This window comes from Copidosoma floridanum, unplaced genomic scaffold, assembly GCF_036245765.1.
Source record: "Copidosoma floridanum isolate Cflo_tuat_1 unplaced genomic scaffold, Cflo_Japanese_pri ptg000024l, whole genome shotgun sequence".
Lineage (NCBI taxonomy): Eukaryota > Metazoa > Arthropoda > Insecta > Hymenoptera > Encyrtidae > Copidosoma > Copidosoma floridanum.
Window position 1 is genome coordinate 2,878,764 of NW_028321901.1, and position 25,064 is coordinate 2,903,827.

At 31.6% G+C, this 25,064-nt stretch overlaps 1 protein-coding gene across 1 annotated transcript; it reads right to left on the minus strand.

The window, feature by feature from the left end:
- Positions 1-18: 18 nt before the first annotated feature.
- On the minus strand, positions 19-20,691 carry LOC149373985 (uncharacterized). The gene is made up of 10 exons (XM_089595062.1): positions 20,588-20,691; positions 20,278-20,430; positions 8,819-9,034; positions 8,636-8,719; positions 5,701-6,065; positions 3,545-3,742; positions 2,401-2,773; positions 1,478-1,699; positions 697-839; positions 19-346 (listed from the first exon to the last, which is right to left on the minus strand). The coding sequence occupies exons 5-10, from the start codon at positions 6,055-6,057 to the stop codon at positions 116-118; spliced, it is 1,524 nt and encodes a 507-aa protein (XP_089451188.1). The 5' UTR covers positions 6,058-6,065; positions 8,636-8,719; positions 8,819-9,034; positions 20,278-20,430; positions 20,588-20,691; the 3' UTR covers positions 19-115.
- Between the last annotated feature and the right edge of the window lie 4,373 nt (positions 20,692-25,064).

Below are 25,064 nucleotides of genomic sequence, written 5' to 3' on the forward strand. Positions count from 1 at the left end.
TAGCAGTAGTATAAAATTTTTAAGGTTGCTGAGTTTTCATGTTGATAAAAAAAGTTTTTGGCGCCTACCTAGTCTGCACTTTTAGTGTTCGAATTATAATCAAATCATACACTTGTTACTTAGAATCATACAAAAAATCTTCGTCTTTCTTTTCTCTTCTCGCTCTTTTTCCTCTTCTGATTTCTTGTACTTCAATTCTTTTTCTTTTGATCCCATTAGCCTTTGTCTTTTCTCCCCTCTCTCTATTCGGATTTACCTTTATAACTGGTACATCTTTTGTCTTTATATTTTCAGTTTCAATATTTTGATCTTTCTCCATCAAGATTTTGTCATCCTCATTTAATTCCTGTTATGAATAAAACAAATTTATTAAAAATTAAGCCAGGTTACTCGATTGCAGGTTGCACATTACATGTTATATTTTGGTAAAATTTTCGTTCACTGTCTTTCATATGATATTATATTATTAGATAAGTAGGCTTCACGTCTTTATATAAATCATAAATATTATTTAGCAAAATGAAAAATTATTATGATTACTATGTGTAAAAATATGACTTATTACTGATGTATATTTGTTTACCCCACACTCACAAATGTATACGGTTTTATAAAATATCTGATTTTTGTTGTTGATAGTGTTAATTGCTTTGGATTACGACATGAAGCTACTTCTTTCCGCTGCTCTTAACTTACATTCAACTCTTTATTCCTGTTGTTCTCTTGTTGAACGTCAGAGCTGTATTCAAAACTCTCAAAATCCATAACATCGTCCTCTGTATCTGAATCGTCAATATTGATATTAAAGCTGTCTGGGTTTTCTTCTCCAAAACGATCACCTGCATTGACATAAAGATTCATGTACTGTACCACCCATTTCAAACAAACTCCATCGTAACAACATATTTGATTTTCGCAAAACACATTTACTTTATAATGGACGTAGAAAAAAAGTCTGTAAGAGAATCGAGTAAAACCTGCAGCACACTCTACAAGGACTGCGGCACATACCTCTATAAATTTATTGGTAGAAGCTTCTGGCGACCCTGTCGGAACATACTGTAGTTTAGACTTTTTATGCAGGAATTTATTGTAAAAAACACAGATCTAAATAAAATTTTTATAAAAATACAGGAGTCACAATAGGTTGTGCCATGGTATCATCACATCTGCATAATACAACAAATGGGGTACATAAGTATTTTAACTTAATTTTTTTTTCACTCCTACTATTGTGATTTACATTAAATTGATTTAAAAAAGAGTTGAGTTCCCTAGTTTTAGTTTTATCGTGCACATAATACTGCCTGTAATGACTCTTATACATAGAAGAAAAATGGAATTAAGATGTTATGTGTTTTATATATAATACTGATTCTAGCAGAAAAAATCTAAACTGCAGGTGAAAATAAGGCAGATCATTCTTACAGGATAGTCTACAGAATTTTTTTATACTTATGTATAAAAATCGTCTTACTCAAGTTAATAACTTCAAATATCGAATCATCATCGAAACCGGAAAGGTGGTTAAAAAATTTCTCGATGGACCATGGAGAAGATGAACGCAGCTCTTTCCACGCGTTATCTATGATTTCATCTCTTGAACGTTGAGATGGTTTCTGTCCAACTGTCGTCTTGAACATTTTTTTGGCCCGTTCCAGATCCAGCAACGATCTTTCTTTGGTTTTAATGACTACATCTGTAACAAAAGGTTTTTAGATGAATCAAACGTTACTTCTTAAGTATTTTAATTATTTATAAAAATCAATGTATAACTTACGCTTATTTGTTTGTCATGTGGTTTTAAGCTTACATTACTAGGACTCTTGAAACACTAATTATCATATTTTAGTAAATTATAAAAACTCTACTTATTCGTACATAACGACGAATGTACTCAATATTTATTTTGTAATATTTAAACGGTTTTCAAGAAAATTTCAATTCAAAAGAGTTTTACGATCTTTTAGAATATCAAAAATATTAATGTTTATTAGTAATGTATACGAACGTCTGTAAGAATTTTTTTTTAGAAATTTTTTGTACACGTGCACCATTAGAACGTTAAAAATTGTTTAGCTGGTTCACAGTGCAATAAACTGTTGTTGATTTTACAATTACATTTTTGTATAAGAATTTACAATTAAATTTTCTTGTAGATTTAAAGTTTTTTTTTTTTTTTAAGTACGTTATATTTTTTGATTTATAATTCGTCTGACGTAGAACTGTTTTAATATACAATACAACAATTAATACATAATGGCGTTTTACATAGCAATAATAAGCTCGTTAAAGGCTTTTTTTTAAAATAATATCTTTTTTTTATCTCATGCAAAATTAACTTAGTAGTTCAGAAGAAACGTTATAATGTTTATTTGTAATAATAAAGTATTAACTTACAGACATACGTAAAGGTACTAGGCGTTGTACCCAGCAAGTCATTTAAATAACGGTGGAAGCTTTCGAGCAAACTATTACTTCGGTCAGTAGCTTCATGTACAGAAAAAACTTGGGGCTTCACCTTTTGCATCCACTCTGGCCGAAAATAATATTTTACAAAACGTTCCCAAGTTTTGCGTGTCTTTGGTTCTTCACTAAAAGAAATTTTTATGCATTCTTCAATTAACTTTAATCCGTCCTCTATGTCTGCTGCTGGAAGTAAAGGGAGCACCAACATTTTTTTCAAAATTTCATGCCCTTTTGGGTTTACTTGTGCATTTTGACGTCGTACAAACAGCTTGTATTCCTGTGATTTGGCTTTTCGGACCAACGCCTTTATGATAAAAAAAAACAGTTTACCATTGTGTCATTCGGTATAAACGCAAATTAAACACCTACATATAGATAACATCACACTCTTAAACTACGTGAAAAATATTGGAACTAAGCTTTACAATTTCTTTTCTAGTTCTAGTGCGAAATTTACAGCTTTTTTACAAAAATTGTAATTTGAGAAAGTAATACTATCAACTCCCACGTAAAATAAGTAGTAACTGTACATTCATAGGTTGGAAAAGCATTTTTTAAACAAATAACTATAATGATTAAGAATCCCGTTGGCAGTAAGCGCGTTGGGTCATTAGGGATGAGCAGCTCGGGATTGTCGAAGCGGAAATGTAACTTCACCCGACATATGAAGTTTTAATTTTTTTTAGTAATGAGTTATAATTTTGTCAACTAACACCAAAGTTTGTTAAATAAGCTAGTAAATGGTCTTAAGAAATCGTTTAAAACTGTGTGAAAGAAATAAAAATGTTTTGTGTGATACACTATTTTACAATTTCTTTTTTCAAGCTAAACTTTCATGTTCACTACTTATTGTCCGTGATAGTTTGTAATATACATTAATTACAATATAATACGCAAAATTGCTAATTTTAAAATTTAACTGCAAAATGGATTGTTAAAGCTCAGTTACATTGAAGAATTCTACGAGTGCCAGGCCACCTTCATATACGTGAAAAAATTTGTACGTCAGGCAGATTTATGGCTTTAATTACACAAAGCTGTTACGTATAACTATAACTTTAATCATAAATATTACCTGAGCGTAGTGAAACAGACAACCTCTCACTGTAATCCCCGGAAATGAAATCCGTAAAGACTTCATAAGGGCTTTTTCGTAGTCGCACATTGCCCTTTGCGGCTTAAAAGAAGGACATATTTCTTGCAACGCACTCCAGACTTCTTTATATGCTGCAGTAGTCCGTCGGCTCATTAAGACCCACGCGCAGGGAACCACCTAAGTGTTAAAAGAAATTGTAAATTTTAGTATGAGGTACAGGTATGAGATTATCACGTGAAAAAACGCTGCCAGTTTATTGGTGCAAAGCTTTCTTATTTAAATTTTTTTATTTCCTTACTTTTCAAAATAAAGAACTCTCATTATTAGTTGATATTTTTCTACATCACTTTACGCAAAGTCGGATTTCACTGGACATTAAGGATTCAAACAAAAACGTACGATATACAAAAAATTTTATCTATGAATAATGTAATACAGCAAATGACATGTTATCGTAAAAAAAGCTAAAACGTTCATATATGGGTCATTGTAAAAGAACTTGGGCATTTCATGTCCTCACTCTTTACAAACAGTCAAAATGTTAAAATAATATTTATATAATAAAATTTTATTGAAAATAGTTGCATTTGTTTATATTTATAGGAAAAATCTCGAATCCAGCATGATTTGCAAGCTTCCACAAAGAATATAGTGTTAAATTATAATTACCGTAACCTGTCTCCGATAAGAATTTTACATTCTCTGCCTTTATAAAAAAAAAATTTTAATTCTTCTAGTTTTTTATATCAAAATATCTTAAAGTTGAGTCCACTACCTACTCAACTGTACGGGAAAAGAAAATTCTAAAAAAATTCTCTGTGGTACGTATTGTCTCTCGAATTGTGTCTCTATTTTGTTCATTACACAGTTTTCACACAAAATCTTGCAGTACAATCGCTTTTTCAACTTCAGTGGGGTCACCACTGACGTTATCTAACTTTATTAGTATGGACTACGTTGAAAAACTTGCAAGGCGGTTAAAAAATTGAAAAATTATTTTTTGCGACAGTCTTTTTTTCGTGCACTTGAAAAAACAATGAAATCGGTCATTACCGTAACTAGCTTTATTTTATCGTCAAGGTGCACGTAAATAATTCAAGTGGTGAAAAATCGAATAAAATAGTAAGTACAAGTTATAAATATGCGGAAAACATTTTTAAATAATTATTTATCATAGAAATCCATTTTTAAGATGATTTGTCATTACCGTAAGTGTCATTACCGTAACCCTAAAAAATAAATTTTACTGTCATAGTAGATTCCTTACCAAGGGCGGAAAGTACAACTTGCACGCCCAGAGGGCGTAGTTGCTGTATGATTCTGCCCGAGGTGAGAACGACATTTTTGTATCGAGGGCGGATCGTTTTACTTTCCACCCGTGGGCACACTTTCTACCCGCCAATTACTTTTCGCCCTAGGGCGGGTACAAACTTTGGCCAAAATGTTTCTTCCTGTCCGTGGACAAAAAGTAATGAGTGGACGGAAAGTGTGCCCTAGGGCGAAAAGCACAGCACCCGAGGGACGGACATTATTTAAACAGATATATTTTTCGCGTAGGTTACAGATTTAAGGATTTAGAATGGCCCTGGTTTTGAAAAAAAATATATCAAGTTCCGTAACATTAAAAAATTTTGGTGTTATTATGGAAATAAAAGCAAAAGTAAAAAAGTGAAATATTCAACTCATAAAATAAATTTTAAAAAAATTTTCACAGAAAAAAATATTTAATTAACCAAAATTAGAGAAAACTTAAAAAAATAGCACAATAAACTTAAAAAAAATTCTGAAAAATATAAAAAATTTCTTAATTATAAAAAAGTATGTCATTACCATAACCATGATAAATCTAAAATTTGTACGTATTCAGAGATACTTACGTATGTAGGAGGTGCCTTTACTTTTTACTTCTAGTTTTTATAAGGTATACCTTACAGATCATGATGGAGCGAAAAATAGTGATGATAAGACTTATTCCGTCTGGGGTCAAAATAACTCCTTCATCGCCCAAGTTTTTTTACAATGATCCACACACACACACACACACACACACACGCGCGCAATTAATTGCGATATTCAATTAATGCAATCTATTGCGATAAAACGTAAAAAATTGGGATCCAAAATAGGTTACTTACAATGTCGTTCTTTTTTGCCATCACATGCAGCACTTGATCAACGCCATTTACATTTGGTTTACTCCTAAAAGTTCCATCGACGAATATATCGTTGTTTTGATCGAATTGTTGCAATAATTTTTCATCATACAACAATAAGTGGTTACTTTTTGAGGATGACGTCAATAATGTAGCCGAAATAGACATATCGTTCGTTCCGTCCTTATAAGTAGGCAATTCAGGATATTGTTTAATATGTTCGGCGAAAGCCTTGATGGAGCTGTACTTCTTGAGTACACCACTTTTATGCTGGGATCCCCTTTTTGAGCGTTTGCATAGTCTTCTGTACTCCTGGATAGGAAACTTTTGCAGCAGCATTTTTGTTTCTGTAAATTAAGTTCATAATTATGTACTAAAATAATCGAGAAAGCCAACAGTAAAATTCTTATCGAATTCATACATGCATGTAACTTCTTCAACAAGTACGTAAAAAAAAAATTAATGGGGAGAACATGAAAAACATATTCAACAAATTATACAAATTTGAAGTGAATTTTTACGTAAGTACATAGTTGGGATTGTGCAACAATAATATGTTACTCAACTTGTACAATTACGACTTATTTGTAATGGGTGATATTGCCCGCCTGAGATGGAGATGAGTGCGGCTACACACGCAAAAAGAAGTAGCACTTTCACTACGAGTTGCGTGTACTATTTTTTTGCCTTCTACTGTTAAAAATACAATGTTTTTTCTTATTTTTCAACACATCTTCGTAGGTAAAAATTATTTTCAGATCCCACTAGGTATTTAAAGGTTTTTAAGTATTTAAACGTCTTGTATGTGGTTGCTGCCCTTACCTTTGGCTCGTTAGGACAGTTAAATGATTTACTAGCAGTGAAAGCGAGATTAAACCTGTGTGGCGAACCGGACCTTTGCCACTTCAATTAGTGCGAAAAAGTACTATCCGTGGGAGTATGTAAAAAATAGTCTTTTATATAAGATAACAAGTGTAAGCATCTCTTTACAAATAATAATAAAAAACAAATTTATCAGATTTTTAAGTAAGCAAGAGTCTTTTTTAACTCATGGACAAGAAAAAGCCAATTGAAATAAACACTTATTTTCTTACACTTTTAATTGGTAATACGTATATAAATATTAAATATATCACGGAATACGAATAAAAATGTTGATCTGTGTAAATAAGATTAGTATGATTTTAAAATTTTTTATGTGTATACCAATATATTACATCTAGCACAACTGTTTAAAAATACAGAGGTTACGAATATATAATTGTACGTACACAGCCATACGGGCTACACCATGCGATAATTCATGTAGTTATATTTTTTATGTAAACACTTAGAAATGATAACAAAAAATTCCTTATTGCCGTTACCTACAAAACTATCATATTTCTATAAACACGATCAAAAATATTGAAAAAATTGAAAGAAACATAGTTGTTTCATATTATTCAAAACTGTTGGGGTACATAAGCCAATATGGTCAAAGAATCGTTATGCAATCAGTAAAAATTAAGTTTTTTAAAAAATTCCAACGGGATATTAAATTTCAATAGTTTTTAAATTTTGAAGCCAAGTTTGATCAAAATTAAATGGTACCAGAAACTTTGGCGCATTATGCAACTAAGCTTTTTTAAAAATTTCGATCGTTAATTAATTAAAATATTAAAAACCTATTGTTTTGAATTTGGTATATTTACTTGTATTAGGGATAGCAATATATTCTGAAAATTTCTTATTGTCTAGATCCTTTTGTGTTTAAGATATTTAATGCGGAAAAAAAAACTTTTTCGACTTTCAACGCAATTAATCAATAAACAAAAAAACGTTGCAACATTTTACCACCGCCATTTTTAGGTAATTATAAAGGGAACAAAGAACCAATGAATTCTTTTCTCTTTATCTAATAATAAAAAAGCACCGTAACGAAAACATGAGGTCCTCTTGCTTTTTAGACTGCGCTACCACTTTTCGATTAAATAACGCGATATTAATATTTACGATGATCCTGCTTAGGACACGAAAAAATTACTTACGGTACTTTGTTGTCAGGATATTGGTACACATAATATCGTCTCATTCTCCAGTCAAATGACAATAATTTTTTATTACTGTGCGATATTAAGAGGTAAACAAGGCATATTTCACATTTTAAAAAACTTCGTTCTCAAGCTATTTCAGCTTTTTTAAAAAAATGTTTAATTATTCTCTGGCTGTAATAAGCCAAAAATAAATTTTTTCTTTAACTTAATACCTTGAAACGTATAATCTTTAATTTGCAGACAAAATTTTTATCGATCGTTGAAAATAAATTTGTTTACAAACATCAAAGAAAGGTTATATATATGCTTTTTCCATAATAAATACTGTTTTGTTTTTGAAAATTAAAAATGGTAAGTTACAAAGTATTACGTTCAGGAAGAAATGTAGCTTTTGTTTATTCTAATTGAATACTAATTGACAATGGGCAAAGAAAAAAGTGGATTTTTCATTGACAACATATGTTGATGAATAAATTAAGAATTCAAGTTCTTGCAGTTGAATACGCTCTCACTTGCTCATAAATCTAAACAATCGACTTTGAACCCTAATTTTAAAACACACTCCCTTTTGCTGTTTAATAGGAAATTATACTATTTATTTATAAACTAACCCAATAAATGTATTTTTAACTATTTCTAATTCGTAATACCGTACTATTTTGTTGTACAGCCATGCTTATGATTCTTGGGAATTTTGTTTTATAACAAATAAATATTTTATGCAATAAATATTTATTTATAGGTATATATATATATATATATATATATATATTGGCATAAGGAAAGGAAGTGGGCCGGTGGTTTATAAGAGGTAAGGGGATGGGTTCAGGGAGTGTAGTTGGGTAGTGGGAGAGGGTCCGTGGAAGTTGTTTACTGTTTACCTCTACATCTGGAAACAAAAAACCGAATTTTTTATGGCTGTTTCCGAGGTGTGGGCGTTGATCATGTTCAAGGCTAACAGTTTGCTGGCATCAAATTGAAAGCAATAATAAACAATTAGAATAGTTACGAAAAAAATCATAAATATATTTTAAGTTTTAGGAAATAAATATTTTGTTACTTACTTCAATGAGAGTTCATCGAATAGAGCTCGGGTTGATGAACCTGGTTTCATTGTACCCGATTCTTCTTTTAACTTTCGTTTAAATTCTCGTTCCTCCTCAGACTGATGTGTAGATTGAATACATGAGTGAGGTTCTTCTGACAATCTAATTGTCGATTTGTCATGATTTTCGTCTATATACAGTTTGGCGGTACACCCCTTTTTTATGCACCCATATCTATAAATAATATTTAATGATTAAACGAACTTCTAGTGAAGCTCAATCATATCTATATGAAGAATTTGTTGAATTTGTTCGAGGATATTTTTATTCAATACAAAAGAAATCAGTAGAACAGTAAGTATGAATGTATAAATTTGATTATTGCACAATAAAATTCTATTTGGTCCATCAGGTAGATTAATAAAAAATATTAGAAAATTTTTTTTTCCCACGACAAAAAAAAACAAAGATAGAACACGCTAGAACTGCTTTATTAACGTAATGTTGTCAAAGTATTCAAACTGTTTTTTACCATCGGACTAATTAAAAACTTATAAAAAAATTGTTTCGTACGGTTTTTAATGCCTCAAAGAAAAGTCTATTAATTTTGGAAAATATTATTTGGTAAATGCTTTAAAATCTTACGAACTTGCTTTTACCGTTTTAAAGGAAAATTTCAATTGACACAGAAAAAAGTACTTTTAATAAAATTGTGCAATAAAAAGATGAACAAAATGAGCTGTATTGAGACTAGGTAAGATCAGTACTTTTTAGAACGAAGTTCTTTATGTCGCGTTACTTGGGGGGCTGGAATTTTAAAACCGACAGATTTTTTTTTTTGGAAACGAAAGTGGTTTCACCCAAAGTCTCTGCCTTTCAAGTTTCCCCCCCTTACCCCGTCCCCCTCACCTACTGCTCTCTACACACTTTCCCTCTCTCCACTATATATGTATATCTGCCAACCGTGCCGTGTTACTCTTCTCCACACCTCTACCCACCATTCCCCCTCACACTCCCAAGCATTTAATTTTATTTTCCCACAGTAATTTTTCTTTCACTTTGAATTTTTTTCTTTTACAATTCTAAAAAAAAAAAAAAAACATTTTCCACTAAAGGGATTTGAACCCTTGACCTCCTGCACATGAGTCCAGCACCTTACCCACTCTGCTACGAGCGCTGCCGATTAGAGAAAGTCGGTTTCTTGTACTTATCGTGCGGTTCGTAACTATAATATTCCATCTTTATATGCATTCACTGATGCTACATTTAATTAATGATAAATTGTGTATTTGTGTTAAAAAAAAAAAAAAAAAAAAAAAAAAAAAAAAATTTAACTAGCATAAATATGGTAATGTAGATTAAACATAATAAGACGCGTTATTACGCATTAAATATTTGTATTTTATGCATTTGATGCATAAAATACCGACCGATTTTTATTAAACCTGAGGTTTTTTTTGGCATTACAGTAATGCTAATAATTACAGTTATAAATAAATTATTTTATAAATAAATTATTAAAATAAACATATACGATAGAGTTGCACAACGTATCAATGGTTTTTGAGATTTTGAATTCGATTAACTAATTATGTTACAATGTCACATAATTATATAAATTAAAAAAAAAAAAAAAAAGGGAACGAAAAAAAAAAGATTAAATTTGAAAATAAGAAAGAAATTAAATAAAGGAAATACAAAAAAATGAAAAAAAATGTAATAAAATGAAATATGAAAAAAAATAAAACAAGAAATGGAAAAAAAAATAAAACAAGAAACAAAGAAAAAAATGAAAAAAAATGTAATGAAATAAAATATGAAAAAAAAAAACAAGAAATGAAAAGGAAAAAAATAAAACAAGAAATGAAGAAAAAAAAAAATAAAATAAAAAAAAAGACAACAAACCAGGGGGGATAAATGGGTCATGGGACCCACGGTAAGAACGAAGTTCTTTTCAACATGAGATGAGTATGGACACAATTTCTCAGGTAACAAGGGGGTCACCAGACCCACAGGAAGAACGAAGCTCTGTTAACGTTAGTACTGCATTCATGTTGTTTACTAAAACAAACACTTGAAAAACGAATAAAAAATAAAAATAAAAAAAATAGTTTACTACTCACGATGGTTGAACTTCGTGAGTACTGTATTTATGCACGACGTTCTCACGAAGTTCAACCATCGTGAGTAGTGAACTATTTTTTTTATTTTTATTTTTTATTCGTTTTTCAAGTGTTTGTTTTAGTAAACAACATGAATGCAGTACTAACGTTAACAGAGCTTCGTTCTTCCTGTGGGTCTGGTGACCCCCTTGTTACCTGAGAAATTGTGTCTATACTCATCTCATGTTTAAAGAACTTCGTTCTTACCGTGGGTCCCATGACCCATTTATCCCCCCTGGTTTGTTGTTTTTTTTTTTTATTTTATTTTGGTTTTTTTTCTTTATTTCTTGTTTTATTTTTTTCCTTTTCATTTCTTGTTTTTTTTCTTCATATTTTATTTTTTTTTAATTATAAAAAACACAATACTTGCTTGTTCTTGAAAAATATATTACTCCAATTATAATGCATAAAAAGGGCTTTAATCTTACAGGTAATACTTTTAATAATAATTTTCTTACCAATTTTGAAAGCCCAAAATCATATCCCTTATGTTATACAAATGCTGAATAATGCAAAACTGATCTAAGATCATCACACATTGTGGTTATAACTTTACGCTCTCTAAATGGTTAGAATCTCTGCTGTGGTTGTGAGTAAGTGGGCTTTATACTGTTTAACGCTGTCAAAGTGTTGCTTGGTACAAATCCTATTTTTTTAATTAAATGTTTACGCCATTTTTTTATATTTTTTGCCCCTTTAGAGAAGTGAGGTTAAATTTTCAGATTTTCAAAACTATTAAATATCTCTTGACCTTTTTATAAATAAGCGAGCAATTTTATTTATATTACTTCTCGTTACACTTCTCGTTAAACTTATCTCTGTTATTAATTGTAGTTTCGATTTCATTTTAAGGGGGCTCCTACGACTACTGCTGAGGTCAAAGACAAACAAAAAATAAAGTTTTGTTTTTCAATAAACAAATGTGTCTGAAAATCATTATGATATTTTTAATAACGTATGAATTGGGAAAAATGATATTTATGTGTGTAGTTTAACTTTGTACGAAAAATTAATTATTGTTTTGACCAGTCTAGTGCATACGAGGGTACACCACCAGACCAGACCACCTGTGTTGGTGTAGTATAGCGATGTAATATATAGGTATATGGTATATATATGTCGTGAACAAGTACGTCTGCTACCCACGTGACATCCCGGACACTATTTATTTCCATCACAAATATCTCGCTAAAATGGTCCTTTATCCACAATTTTTAATACAGCATATTACAGAGGAAGACTTCATCTACAAAACGTATATATTCAGTCTACTGGGACTTTTAATTTAGGTTTATTATAAATGAAAACAAATTGTTTTTCACGCTGCCCCATAGGAACACGTGCTAATAGTTACAACTTTGAGCTCGGATTTCTCAAAATTTTGACCCATTCGAAATATAATTTAGACCACCATTAAATTTAGTAGACTTTTATTTACAAGAAATAATATATCTCTGTTTGGGGACTTTCGCGAAGGAGCCCCCTTAACAAACACGTGTAATTTTTGCAGTTTTACGTTTTCATAGCACATCGAGGTTATTGTACCGTGATCTTAAAATTAGAGGGTACTCTGGTTTGGTTGTAAGAAAGAAAGATTATAATTTTTAGAACTGTAAAAGTGCTTCCCACTATAGATTATATTTTTCTAAACTTGTTATAGATTTTATTTTTACGTATCTGGGGCATTTTTACAGTATTCTGCTGTTGTAGAACATCGAGGTTATGATTTTGCGCTTTTAATACTGGTAGGTACTTTGTTAGGTATTTTTTACTAATTTGGGTCAGTCATTTTTTCCTTATTTCGCCCTTGTAGAACTTTGCGGTAATATTTTCACGCTCTCAAATTTGGTAGGCGTTTTTCTGTTGTTATAAGTGAGCAAGCTTCATCATTTTAAAAATTTCATAAGTTTTCTCTAGTACAAATGTAATGTTTTCTACTAATTTTTTTAAAATGTGGACCATTTATGCCTTATTTTACCCGCATAAAACATCGAAGTTACAATTCCACAATTTCAAAATCGAGAGGCACTCTGTTGTAGTTATACATTAGCAAGCTATATTACTACAAAGCCTTAAAAAGTGCTGTCTGGTTTAAATTTAATTATAATAATAAGTTTTTTAATGCGTTTTAGTTATTTATTCACATTCTACTTTCATGATACACCGTGACACAGTTTTGGGTACTGAAAATAGGTAAGTATCTTGATATTGTCACAAGAAACTAAGCTGTGTTATTTTAAACATTCAACTGTAGTCCCTGAGGTAAAAACAGGTTTTAAAAGTTTTTTTTACGTATTCGGATCATTTTTGCAACGTTTTTTATCTTTACGAACATCGAGGATATGTTTCTGAGCTCTGAAACTTTATGGGCATCTTTGTCTTTTCTCTAGAATAAAATGTATTTTTTTTATTACTTTAAAAGTTATCCAGAATAGAAAAAGTTAATTTGGAGTTTATATATTTTTAGCCTTCATTTTCCGCCCTTGAGATGCTGAAACTCGTTAGGGTTTGTTTTTATATCCTTTTTCAGCATTTCCATGACCCGATATAAAAAAAAAAAAAAACCCTTTTTGTTATGATTATCATTAAAAAACAACGATACAAACGTTACAGGAATAAAAAAGAAAAATTAAGGTAAATGTACCAATGCTTGGCCACGAAAAAATTGGTCCCAAAGACTGACCACAATCGCAATTTCACAATTCAAACGAATTTCTGCAGCTCTAAGAAATATTTTTATTACTATTCACGCTTAGGAATTATATACAATTTATTGTTTAAGGTTATCTCGATGATACTGCAATTCTAAAATAAAAAAAAGTGTTTCTAGAATGTAATTTTGATCAGCTGGCCAGGCTTTCGGACATTTAGCCACAGAACCTCACTTTTCGTGCGTCCTAATAACTAGCAAATGTTAATTGTATATAATTCTTACGACTGGCCAGTTATTGGGACTTGAAATTTCGGCCACAGGGACAAGTTGATTTTTCAGTGACCAAGAATCGGGACATTCGACCAAGTCAAATAATAAATAAAAACTTTTTCCTGCGTTTGCAAAAAAATATTTCTTTCGGGTACAGCTTAGAATAGTGTCATAACTATTAAATAATACCCATTAAGACTTGAAATTTTACTTTTTTTTTAATATTGATGGAGTACTTTAGAAATTGGCCTACTAAGGTGGCCAAACATTGTACATTTACCTTACATGATTTTTTTTGATAAAATACCTGATAGACTAAAAACAATTGTCTTACTTGAGAAGCTCATTTAAAAAGCAGTTTAACACTAGTTATATGGGACAGTGCTAAAAAGTCAAATGAAAAATGTTAGAAATTACACATATGGATAATTTTTCGATGGTGAACAAAATATTATTAGTATGGTAAAGTTGGAACCCTTGTTATAATATTTTTTAGCAAGATATAATGAAAACAATAAGAAAGTAAAATGTTTGAGGTTAGTTTAACAATTTTTAATTCAAGACAAAACAAATAAAATAGAGCGGAGAAGATGGTATAAATTAACGTTAATGTAATGGCACTGTATGCATAAGCTTTTTAAAATTTATTTAAAGATAAAAACAAGTTTTAGATGAATGTTGATAATGAAGGTAACTGACTCAGGGATAAAGATCCAGAGCAACGTCCTTTTAGTCCAGGTCGTAATCAGTAATTCGTTAAAGAAAATATTATGATTCGGTTTTTTTGCAGATTCTTACACAAAATTATCTCCTGAAAACAAATTTGCATGGAGCAAGATCCAAAAGTTGGTCTGAAATCGTTTAAACAAATTTTGCAAATTGTTTATTTAAATTTGAAAAAAAAATTTTTATCATCTTTGGACTGTAGACAAAAAAATTATCTTGCAACTTTTCTCCAAAGTTAATACTTCCAGAGATATTAATTATTAAAGTTCAAAAAAATGCCAAAATGGCTATTTTCATCCATGAAAAACGATCTGAAAATCTAACAATTTAGCTTTAACTTCGCGGGGAACGAATCAAGATGCCGTGCGCGTACATATTCACATTATGTATATATAATAACTTTTATACATATACACTGTTTTGTATATCAATATATGTATATAATATGATGTATATTGGACTTTAGAAAAATCTTGAGCGCTGCACGTAAGCAGAAAAACAATAATTCGATCTAGTTTACATGCTAAGATACTGCCTCTCCGCACCGTCACTGAATGGCTCTCATCTGTGTTGCATGAAGCGAAGCTTGGAGGGGTATGGTTTGGATTAGCCGAGACAACACCACTCGCAGTGGCCCATCTCTTACTCTGGCTTACTCACACTGTTAATGCCAACAATGACTTAATTAATTCTTTTCACAAATTTTGCTTGTGTCAAAAGATACTCTTAAAAGAATAATTTTCTGCCCTAAGCTCTAGTATTTTATTTTAATGGTATAATACATACTTCAGTTCATGAAAAAAAAAACCTGAAGGCCAGATCCAATGTGACTTGAAAAAGTCGCTATACCTCTGAATAAGAAAGGAGATTTTTTAATATTATACATTTTTAAGTATACTGATTATGAAACAAATAATTAAAAAATTTGTAATTAGTGGGGCAAAGGTAAAATAGTATTTTAAAGTTTATAACTTTAATATCTTTTTTAAACGGTAGAAGATGCCATACAAATACAAATACTAGAGCTTAGCACGGAAAATTATTCTTTAAAGGGGGCTCTTGCATGGGTCTTCCACAACTAACAAGTGGTTTATGTTATAGAAAAAAATATGATGAATCTAACGGCATTCACATTTTTGTCCGTTATTGTGGAAAATTGTAAGATATTCGATACCAAAGTTCGCTTAGCGTAACATTACTGTTATAGAACCCTGCTCCAAGATGTTTTGTATTGCCTGTAATCCAACTTTAACAGCATGTTCTCTTAACAAAAATATAATTATTTTGGAAAAAAATCCCTTATATTTTAGATTATCATCAGGTTGCAAGAGCTTTGTTATGTGTATCTTCTGACACGAGCAAAATGTGGTGAAAAAAATTAATAAAGTCTTTTTTGGTATTAACAGTGTAAATGAGTCTGAGTGATGAAAAAGAGCAGCCACCGCGAGCGGTGTTGTCTTGGTCAAACCAAGCCATATCCCTCCAAGCTCTGCTACATGCAAGTCACTTAAGGTAGTTTATCCCAAAATCACTTTATTTACAATCTTCGTCAAACTTTGCATATCACTTCATTAGAGTGTAATGCATAAATGTTCAAAATTTTATTATGACTGTCCGTACCGTTTTCGAGATATGAAGCTGCAAAGTTGGACTCTTTAACACGGTAAGCATAGGCGAGCTGCGCGAAAAACGAACGTTTTGATTAATTAAACAAAAAGTATATTTACAATTCTTATGAAAAATTATGAGCATGAAGTAAAATATATGACGAATCTACTATATTTCACACAGAGATGCCATCCGTACAGTTTTTTAATAAATCAAATTGAAAGTTAGCAATTTTCCAAATGAAGCAAACAATAAATTGCGGGTTATCTGATATGTGGCAACAAAGCGTATTGCAGTCGCATGGAGATGAGTCGCTGGCAATATATATAGATATACGTACTGTATCGATGTAGCAGAACAGCTGTTTGAATTGATGCAAATTAACAAAATATTAATTGAATTAACGAAATAATTTTTAGAAATTTATACATGTGATTGATTTATGTGTACTTGTAGAAGTTGGTTTTTGTGAAATTGTGTTTTGTAATTAGTTGTTATACCGAGTGTGAGGAAAAGGGGTTAGGTTAATGAAATTTTTGTTTTTCTTTTTTTTTTTTTAATAAACTAAACAAAAATCAAACAACATTTTTATTGATTAAAACTTGTAGACTAGCAAAAATTTTACTTAAAGTTTACGTAAAGTATTGCTGCGACGTAGCCAGATTTTTCTAACCACGAGTGTATGAGTGTGTGAGTGTACATAGATATGTAGAATTCAATGTGTGTATGCCAGTGGTGACCAACTTTTTCTTTACTATCTATGTGTACTCATTCGTACAGCAAAAGTAGTTATGGATGAGCTCCACTGGTGGGGATAAACTACCTTAAGAACCATACAGTAACGGTACGAGGAGGGATATAGAAGGAGAGGTAATAGCCAAGCAAATATCTGTATCGAACTTTTGTTTTTCAGCTTACAGCAGCGCTTAAAATTTTTTTAAAGTGTAAAATAGCTTGTGACATTATAAAAAAAATAAATCACCAAGAGAATAGTTCTTTTTTTTTCATTTTCCAGAGTTGTCTTTAGATTGGACATGGTGTGAAGTTAGGGTTATTTTTTTTAATTATTAAAATAAGTTTGATTAGTTCATTTTCGCGCTTTATAGTGTACTAAGGAAAATAATAAAGTAACAGTTATTAATCAACACAACACTTGAGTTAACTATTAAAATGATTACACATAATTGTTCATATAGAATAAACAGCAAAAATCTGAACAACTACATACATATCGTCAAAATATTCAACTCTTACATGTATCAACGCTGTGGTTTGATAATTTTCTATTATTACTGTTATATGAACAATTAAATGATACTTGAGACTTTTTGCTGGAACAATACTAAATGAGGATTTATAATAACAACAACAAACTTTAAAAAATTTTCATGTTACTCTAATCTCAAATATTATCATTATTTTTTTTTATTCAACCACACTAAACTAAGTATGTTGTGTTAGAGAATAAAAAAAGGCGATTTTACGCCAACGCAATTTATTAAGCATTCTCCATCGTTGTTTTGCGATATACTATCCTGTTTATATCAGCTGTGCTAACATTCAACTTGGTTTTTTCCTGGATATATTTATTTTAATTTATTGTTAGGGAAATAATAAACTATTTTTATTATTTTTAGTGGGGTCTTCATTCCGGATTTCTAATTATAAGTGACAGAAGTCAGAACTTTGATAGCTTTGATTTACACGCACGATTGAAATTCAATGTAAAATTACAAATCCCGTCGTTTTTTTTAATATTATTATCCAAATACTTTCTTTATATAACAATAAACAAAATGAATTCTTTCCAGCGGGGCCTTTGTACAGGATTTTAAAGTATACGAACCAGAGATAGAAACTTATTTGTTTTTGATATCCACGACTGAGGATGGAATATATGCTAAAACAATTCTGTATGCTTTTAAAGTGGTTACTTCAATTTTTTAATTTGTATATCGAAACGTTCCAAACTTAAGTGCCATGCCTGAAAAGGTACATGTACATACTGTCAGTGTATGGTAATCATTTTTTTAAAATTCTTTGAGGTTTCAATTCAATTTTATATTTAAAAGTAGTAAGTATAAACAAAAATTATTTACTAATCATTAAAATTACTACATGTTTGTCGCTTCGTGTATCATCATACAATGGTTTTTGTTATAGATATTGTAAGATATCTGAAAACTCCATGTATTTGATGCCTCTGCCTTCCCTCTAGGATTCACTCAATGTACACCATGGGTGATGGTGCATACAGTTTTCGGGAATCCCAATTGCGGTACCCCCAACGCGCGAAAATTAAAAACTTTAGAATTAATAACACAAACGCCTATCAACAAAAACCCAGAGCGCTTACTGTCCTTCTTATTAAATAGTAATACAAGCGACAATCACCTGATGACCTGTGGTGCTTAATGGCCACTCTATTAAATAATAAAATGTTAATCACACAAGCTCTTATCACCTGATAACACGAAGCGCTTTCTGGCCACTGTATAAAATAACAAAGGTCATCAGGTGATATGCACTTGTGTTATTAATTAACATTTTGTTATTCATAAGAGTGCCTAGTAAACGCCCTGGATCATCGGGTGATTGGAGCTTCTGTTATTAATTAATGATGTAATGTTTAATAGAAAAGCCAGTAAGCACCCCTAGTCATTGGGTGATGCGCGCTTGTATTATTTTTAGACATTTTATTTTTAATAGAGCGGCCAGTAAGCGCCCCGGGTCATTGGGTGATATGTGCCTGTGTTATTAATTAATAATATAATATTTAATAGAGTGGCTACTAAGAATTACGTGTTATCAAGAGTTTAGTGCTTGTGTTATTTATTATCGTTTTATTATTACATAGAGTGGCTAATAAGCGCCCCGGGTTATGGAATAATAGGCGCTTTTGTTACTATTTAATATTTTATTGTTTAATTGAGTGGCTACTGATTGCTCTAGGTCATTAGGTAATTGGTGGTTGTAATAATATTTAACACTTTATCATTTATTAGAGTGCCGAGTGAGTGCCCCGTGTCGACAGGTAACTGGCGCTTGTGTTATTAATTAACATTTTATTATTTATGAGAGTGCCCAGTAAGCGCCCTGGGTCATCGGGTTATAGGAGCTTGTGTTATAAATTAATAATATACAGTTTAGACCACAATTAATTACTATTCAGTTGAAATAAATGATATTCAAATAAATTTTTTATCTTAATTAACACAGTTTTTATCACTGCTTGAAACACAAACACACTTAATGCTCGTTGCATTTGTAAAAAACAATGAACAATAAGATATTGATACTCAACACTAGAAACGCAAGTGTTACGTACAATAGCAATCCCACGTAACACAAGATTAAACATAGAGGTATAATAATAGAGTGCGTGACTGCTATACTGGCCTGGAAGTTGCAGCGTAAGAAGGTGCGAGAGAGAACGCATTCTACGCCACCACTCCTGATTAGCTATTCCGGTGAGTCCCCCGACAATGTATATGTGTGTGTGAGTATAGCAGTGCATCTGCATCAGAGTGGTCAGTGGTGGCATAGAATGCGTTCTCTCTCGCACCTTCTGACGTCCCCTCTGCCTTGGTCACGCACTCTATTATTATACTTCTATGAGATTAAATCGAGAGATTTACTCCTTAAGGTAATAATGCCTATTATATAGATTTTTCCAGAATGCCTTATATTTAAAAGTAAGACACAGTTTGAAATTGCTTCAATAATCTATTATGTCGTATTCGTACAACAAAGTGCTTGTTTATTGCTATACAAACGGAACGTTATCTTTTATAAATTAAAAATACAACTGAATAAGTAACACATCATTTTCATACTAAAAACATGTTCACCCTGAAATCCTTAGTATTTAATTTTTAATATTGTAGTGGACTGTGAACATTACACATATACGTATGTGTGCATATATTTGTATGTATATTTGTGTGTGTATTAAATTTCCATGATTTGAACGTAAGTTGAGTAAATATTGTGAAGGAAAATAATTGATGGGAAGAATGAACTACACGTGGTGATACATGTGTATATAATCAGCTTACCGTGTCTTCTCCTTGTTCTTTACGCCGTAATTGTAACCTTCATGGTGAAAACCTCGGTGACCGCCGATGTCATTGTGTCCTTTCTCAGTAGCCATGTTCCACTGCAGCAGCTAATCTTTATGTTGAGCGAACGATATTCGTCTTTTCTTGCAGCTATGAATTTAGGAAAATACAGAAAAAGAATAACTGTCACTGTCTTTAGAAACTTTATGTATTCAGAACATATTTGGAGGTACGATAAAATCAGGATATACAGACAAGAGTTAATACTAACTGCTTGATCTGATAATTCGCCAAACAAATAACTTACGTGGCCATGTAGTAGCTAATCAGAAAATTTGGTGCACACGCTTAACACGAAGAAGTTAAAACTATAATCGCGAGCACGTGTGTGCTAGCAGCTGGGGAGTGAAAGGACTGACGAGTGACGGCGGACCACGCGCATGCCGTCAAAGTTAGGAAAAGGTAGATTCGCGTATGGAGATTGGACACACCATGTGCAGTATATTAAGTGGGAATGCCGAACCAACTACAGGTGTCAACGACCATCACCGATAGCACTGAGGCATTGATGGCGATGGCTTTAATGAAGAGCACACAGCACTGACGTTCACAGTAGCCGGAACACGGGATATACACAATACCTTTCTGTCTGCGTCACTCCCTCACTGTATAGGTAATGGGTATTAATATTTCTTTCTCTTTGTTAGCTAATTGGGTTAGATCATTACTAATACGATAGGTGTGATCAAATTACTTATAGGCTAAAGATACGACACACTAGTATTGCTCTTAGGGGACATCGTGACTGCAAGAAAAATATTTTTATTCACTGTTAAATTTAGAAATAAACTAAATAATCGTAATTTTATAACTTTAAACCTCTTTGAAATTCCCATTCTTTTTGACATAATAGTGACAAACGGTATGACGCTTAAAATTAACATTACTACAAGCGATTTCAGTAGTTTTAAGTACAGTTACTGAGGCTTCGTACAGGAATACCATAGATATATAAGAATATATATACGTATATCTCTATTATGAATACAGTCATATTGCCTACAAACTCTTCACCCAACGTTGAACAATATGATTATACACCTATCAGTGCCATCTAGCGGATACTTTTTATACTACTTATGATCTACCTTACCAACAAATTTTGAATCACCCTCTAAACTTTTAATAACTCGCCTTCTCCTTATTGGTGGGAGACATTTGAAATACTCACCTCTCATTGGTGGGAGTTTCCTGTTCTGGGAGAAATGTCCGTGACCCATTCTGTGACTTCGTTTGGGTTAGAAGTACATGTGTGTATAGGAACTTGCACTTTTCAAATAAGTAATCTTACAAATTTACCAATTCTAAAAATGTAAAATTATTTCATTGCTTGTGAAATTTGTAAACGTCAATATTAACATAATTGAAATAAGTAAACTTTCGTCACTATTTTTTTGAAAATAAGAAACTGTCACTTAAATGATTTTATGAAATTGAAAATTGTAAAATGTAGATGTCACTATTTTAAATAATTTGTTCAATTTCGTAGTTTTGTAAAGATAGTCATTCAAACTTACGATTTTTACGTAATTTACCAATTTAAAAATTGTAAAAAAGCCGATCTACGAATCCTAACGTAAAAAGTGACTATGAACATAAAATTTTTTTTGTTTTTTGTTTGATTTCTATTTTCCAAGCTCGTTAAACTGCAAATCATAATCTGAAACTTAGTACAGTTGTTCTCAAAACCTTAAACTTTAATACTGTGCAATTAAAATTTTGATTTTCGAAAATTTGTAATACAATGTTGTTGACACAAGTTGTGGTTTCTCGTACTTTTATAGGTTTTTTTTTCCGAAAAACTTAAGTTTCCTTGATAGAGCGGGCTGATGGTCTTAGGCATTGTGGGAGCCCCTCCCCCCCCCCCGCGATGGAACGACCGAACTACCTGAACTATTTAGAAAGCCAGCTAAACATGGTTAGTTGTGGAGCAGTAGAAAATATAATTGTACACATCATGTTAATTTTTTTAGCTATGTAAACGTAACATTGTACGGACGCACATCTGCACTTGAACATATGTGATCAAGCCCAATAAAAAAAAACATGTGAAAATCTGGAAAGTCATCATGTAAAAAATTGACAGGCAATAGTAATATTTTCGCAAACTAATCACATTCAAATTAGCAACTGTTACATAATATGTTTTCATTAATATAAGATGTAAATAATGTTGTATATCAAAAAATGTTGCTGATGCCAATGTTTTCTTTACAGGAATTTTTGTATAGTATTGATTACGATGACATGATTAATGATACTTCAGATGAGGAATCCAATTATGGTGAGCTGCCTAACGATAATGATTCTAACGCTTGTTTCACCAAATTAACCAGTTTACTCAATGATGAGGAAGCAAACGAAAACATAAGTGCAAGGTTTGTTGTAAATCGGATCGAGCTGTTATTAGGAATATTACAGTTTTCTATAACTTACTCTCTTCCTAATTCAGCTGTTGCTGATTTATGCAGGCTATTTAATAAATGTGTTGATAAAACAATTGTGCCAGACAGCAGATATAAAATGGATCAATTATTTTTCCCGGGAGAAGGAATAGTATACCACGCTGTATGCCCTTACTGTCAATCGTATGTTAGTGAATTCTCTAAAAATGATAGATTTATAATATGTCAGATCTGCGAAAAACAAATCAATTTAAAAGATCCTACTTACCGTGATTTTTTTGTAGTGTTAGATGTTAAGAACGAGTTAAAGTATGTAGTCAAATCAAACAGTGACTATTACGAAAAAATAATGAATGATAAAGAAATCTTAATTGAAGAGCTACGCGATTTTTATGATGGAAGAAAATACAGAGAATTTGTCGAATCATTACCCGCCCAGTGTAGGAATTCATACATCACTCTTACGTTTAACAGTGATGGGTCGCCGATCTTCAAAAGCTCGAAATTTTCTGTTTGGCCTATCCAAATTAATCCAAACGAAATACCTGTTTCGATAAGGAACAGAAAACCAGTCATTCATTCATTGTGGTTTGGTCGTGATAAACCTGATATTAATATATTTCTAAAATTTTTTGTTAAGGATATCAATAAATTATCAGAAGATGGAATTATGTGCATGATTGACAATGAAATGAGAAATGTTAAAGTATTTGCTTTGTGCTGTTGTGTAGACACGATTGCGCGGCCCACAATGCAAGGATTTACGCAGTTTAACGGGTATTTTGGTTGTTAATGGTGCTTGCATCCATGAGTATTGATTCGTAATAATAATGGTGCAACAGTTAAATATGCATTATTGAATGACACTCCATCAAAAAGAACGGAAAACGAAACGCTAGCACATATTCAAGAAAGTATTGATACCAATACAGTTGTTTGTGGTGTATAAAAAGCAACTCCGCTCTTGAATTTGAATGGTTTTAATATCATAGAGGGGTTCGTTCCAGATTCAATGCACTGCGTTGCTTTAGGGATTGCAAAACAGTTTGCAAATTACTGGTTCAATTCATCGAATGAACCATACTCAATCCGTAAAGCCTCTCAACAGCTAATTGACAAGTATGTCAAGTCGTTAAAAGTGCCAATCGAGATATCACGATTTTCTCGATCCCTCGATGATAGAAGCTATTGGAAAGCTAGGGAGTGGGAGAACTGGCTACTTTTTTACAGTCTACCATCATTAGAATTAATTGAAGGTTTTGAAAAATATACTAAGCATTGGGCTCTCTTAGTCGAAGCCATTCATATATTAATGAAAGACTGCATATCTTTCCAACAACTCGTCCGAGCTAATCAGTGTCTAAGCGAGTTTGTTGCAAAAATCCAAAGTTATTATTCCGAAAATGCCATGACATACAACGTTCACCAATTGCTACACATTTCGCAGAGCGTAGCTGATTGGGGTCCTCTCTGGGCACACACTGGTTTCTGCTTCGAGTCCGGGAATGGCACAATTGTAAGAACAGTGCATGCTGCAAAAGGGGTATTAAGCCAGATGTGCAGAAATCTATCCGTCAAAGAAAGTATCATGATAATGATGAAGCATTTATTAGATTCAGAAAATAAGGAGGAATCGCCAGTATTAGATTACTGTTTGTATCTTGAACTCAGATGTACTAAAAAATCGTTTAAATTTGGAAATAACCGACATTTTGTAAAATCAAAGCCAGTGACAGATTTAACGATGCTAATGGATCTTAATGCACCAGAAAACAGCTACAAAGCATTAAATAAGCTGATAAAAAATCAGTGTGTTTTCAAAAGTAGTCAAAAGGTATTGCTCCGGTCTAATAATTCTTGTGCCGTGACAATCGATAATCAGTTTATAAAAATATTACAGTTCTTAGTTGATGATATTAATAATAAAGAATTTATTGTATGTAAAAAAATCATTATCAGTAATGATTTAATCTTTTCTTGCACAAGTATAAAAAAAATTGAATTCATAGAAGAGGATTTGAGTGTGATAGAGACCTCCTGACTTGATAGGATATGTGTTCTGATGAATTTTAACAGACACAAATATATTTCAGAAATACCAAACTTGTGTCCTTACTCTTGAATTATATTTTTTAAATGTATTTTATTACTCATATTGTAATGTATGTATGTATATACATAATATGTTGGACGTTTGTAAAATAAAAGTAAATAATTGTAGAAATGTAATGAAACATAATTATTACTTTTAACAGTATAAACGGTATTTCACTATACTGTTAAGTCGGAAAATATATACACTTTGTTACCATTAATACC

Excerpts from the sequence above, each read along its gene's own strand:
- LOC149373985 (XM_089595062.1), bottom strand. The coding sequence starts at position 6,057 with ATGCTGCTGCAAAAGTTTCCTATCCAGGAGTACAGAAGACTATGCAAA. Across the intron at positions 2,774-3,544 it reads GTCTGTTTCACTACGCTCAG|GCGTTGGTCCGAAAAGCCAA; the intron begins GTAATATTTATG and ends TTTATCATAAAG. Across the intron at positions 347-696 it reads ACAGGAATAAAGAGTTGAAT|GAATTAAATGAGGATGACAA; the intron begins GTAAGTTAAGAG and ends TATTCATAACAG.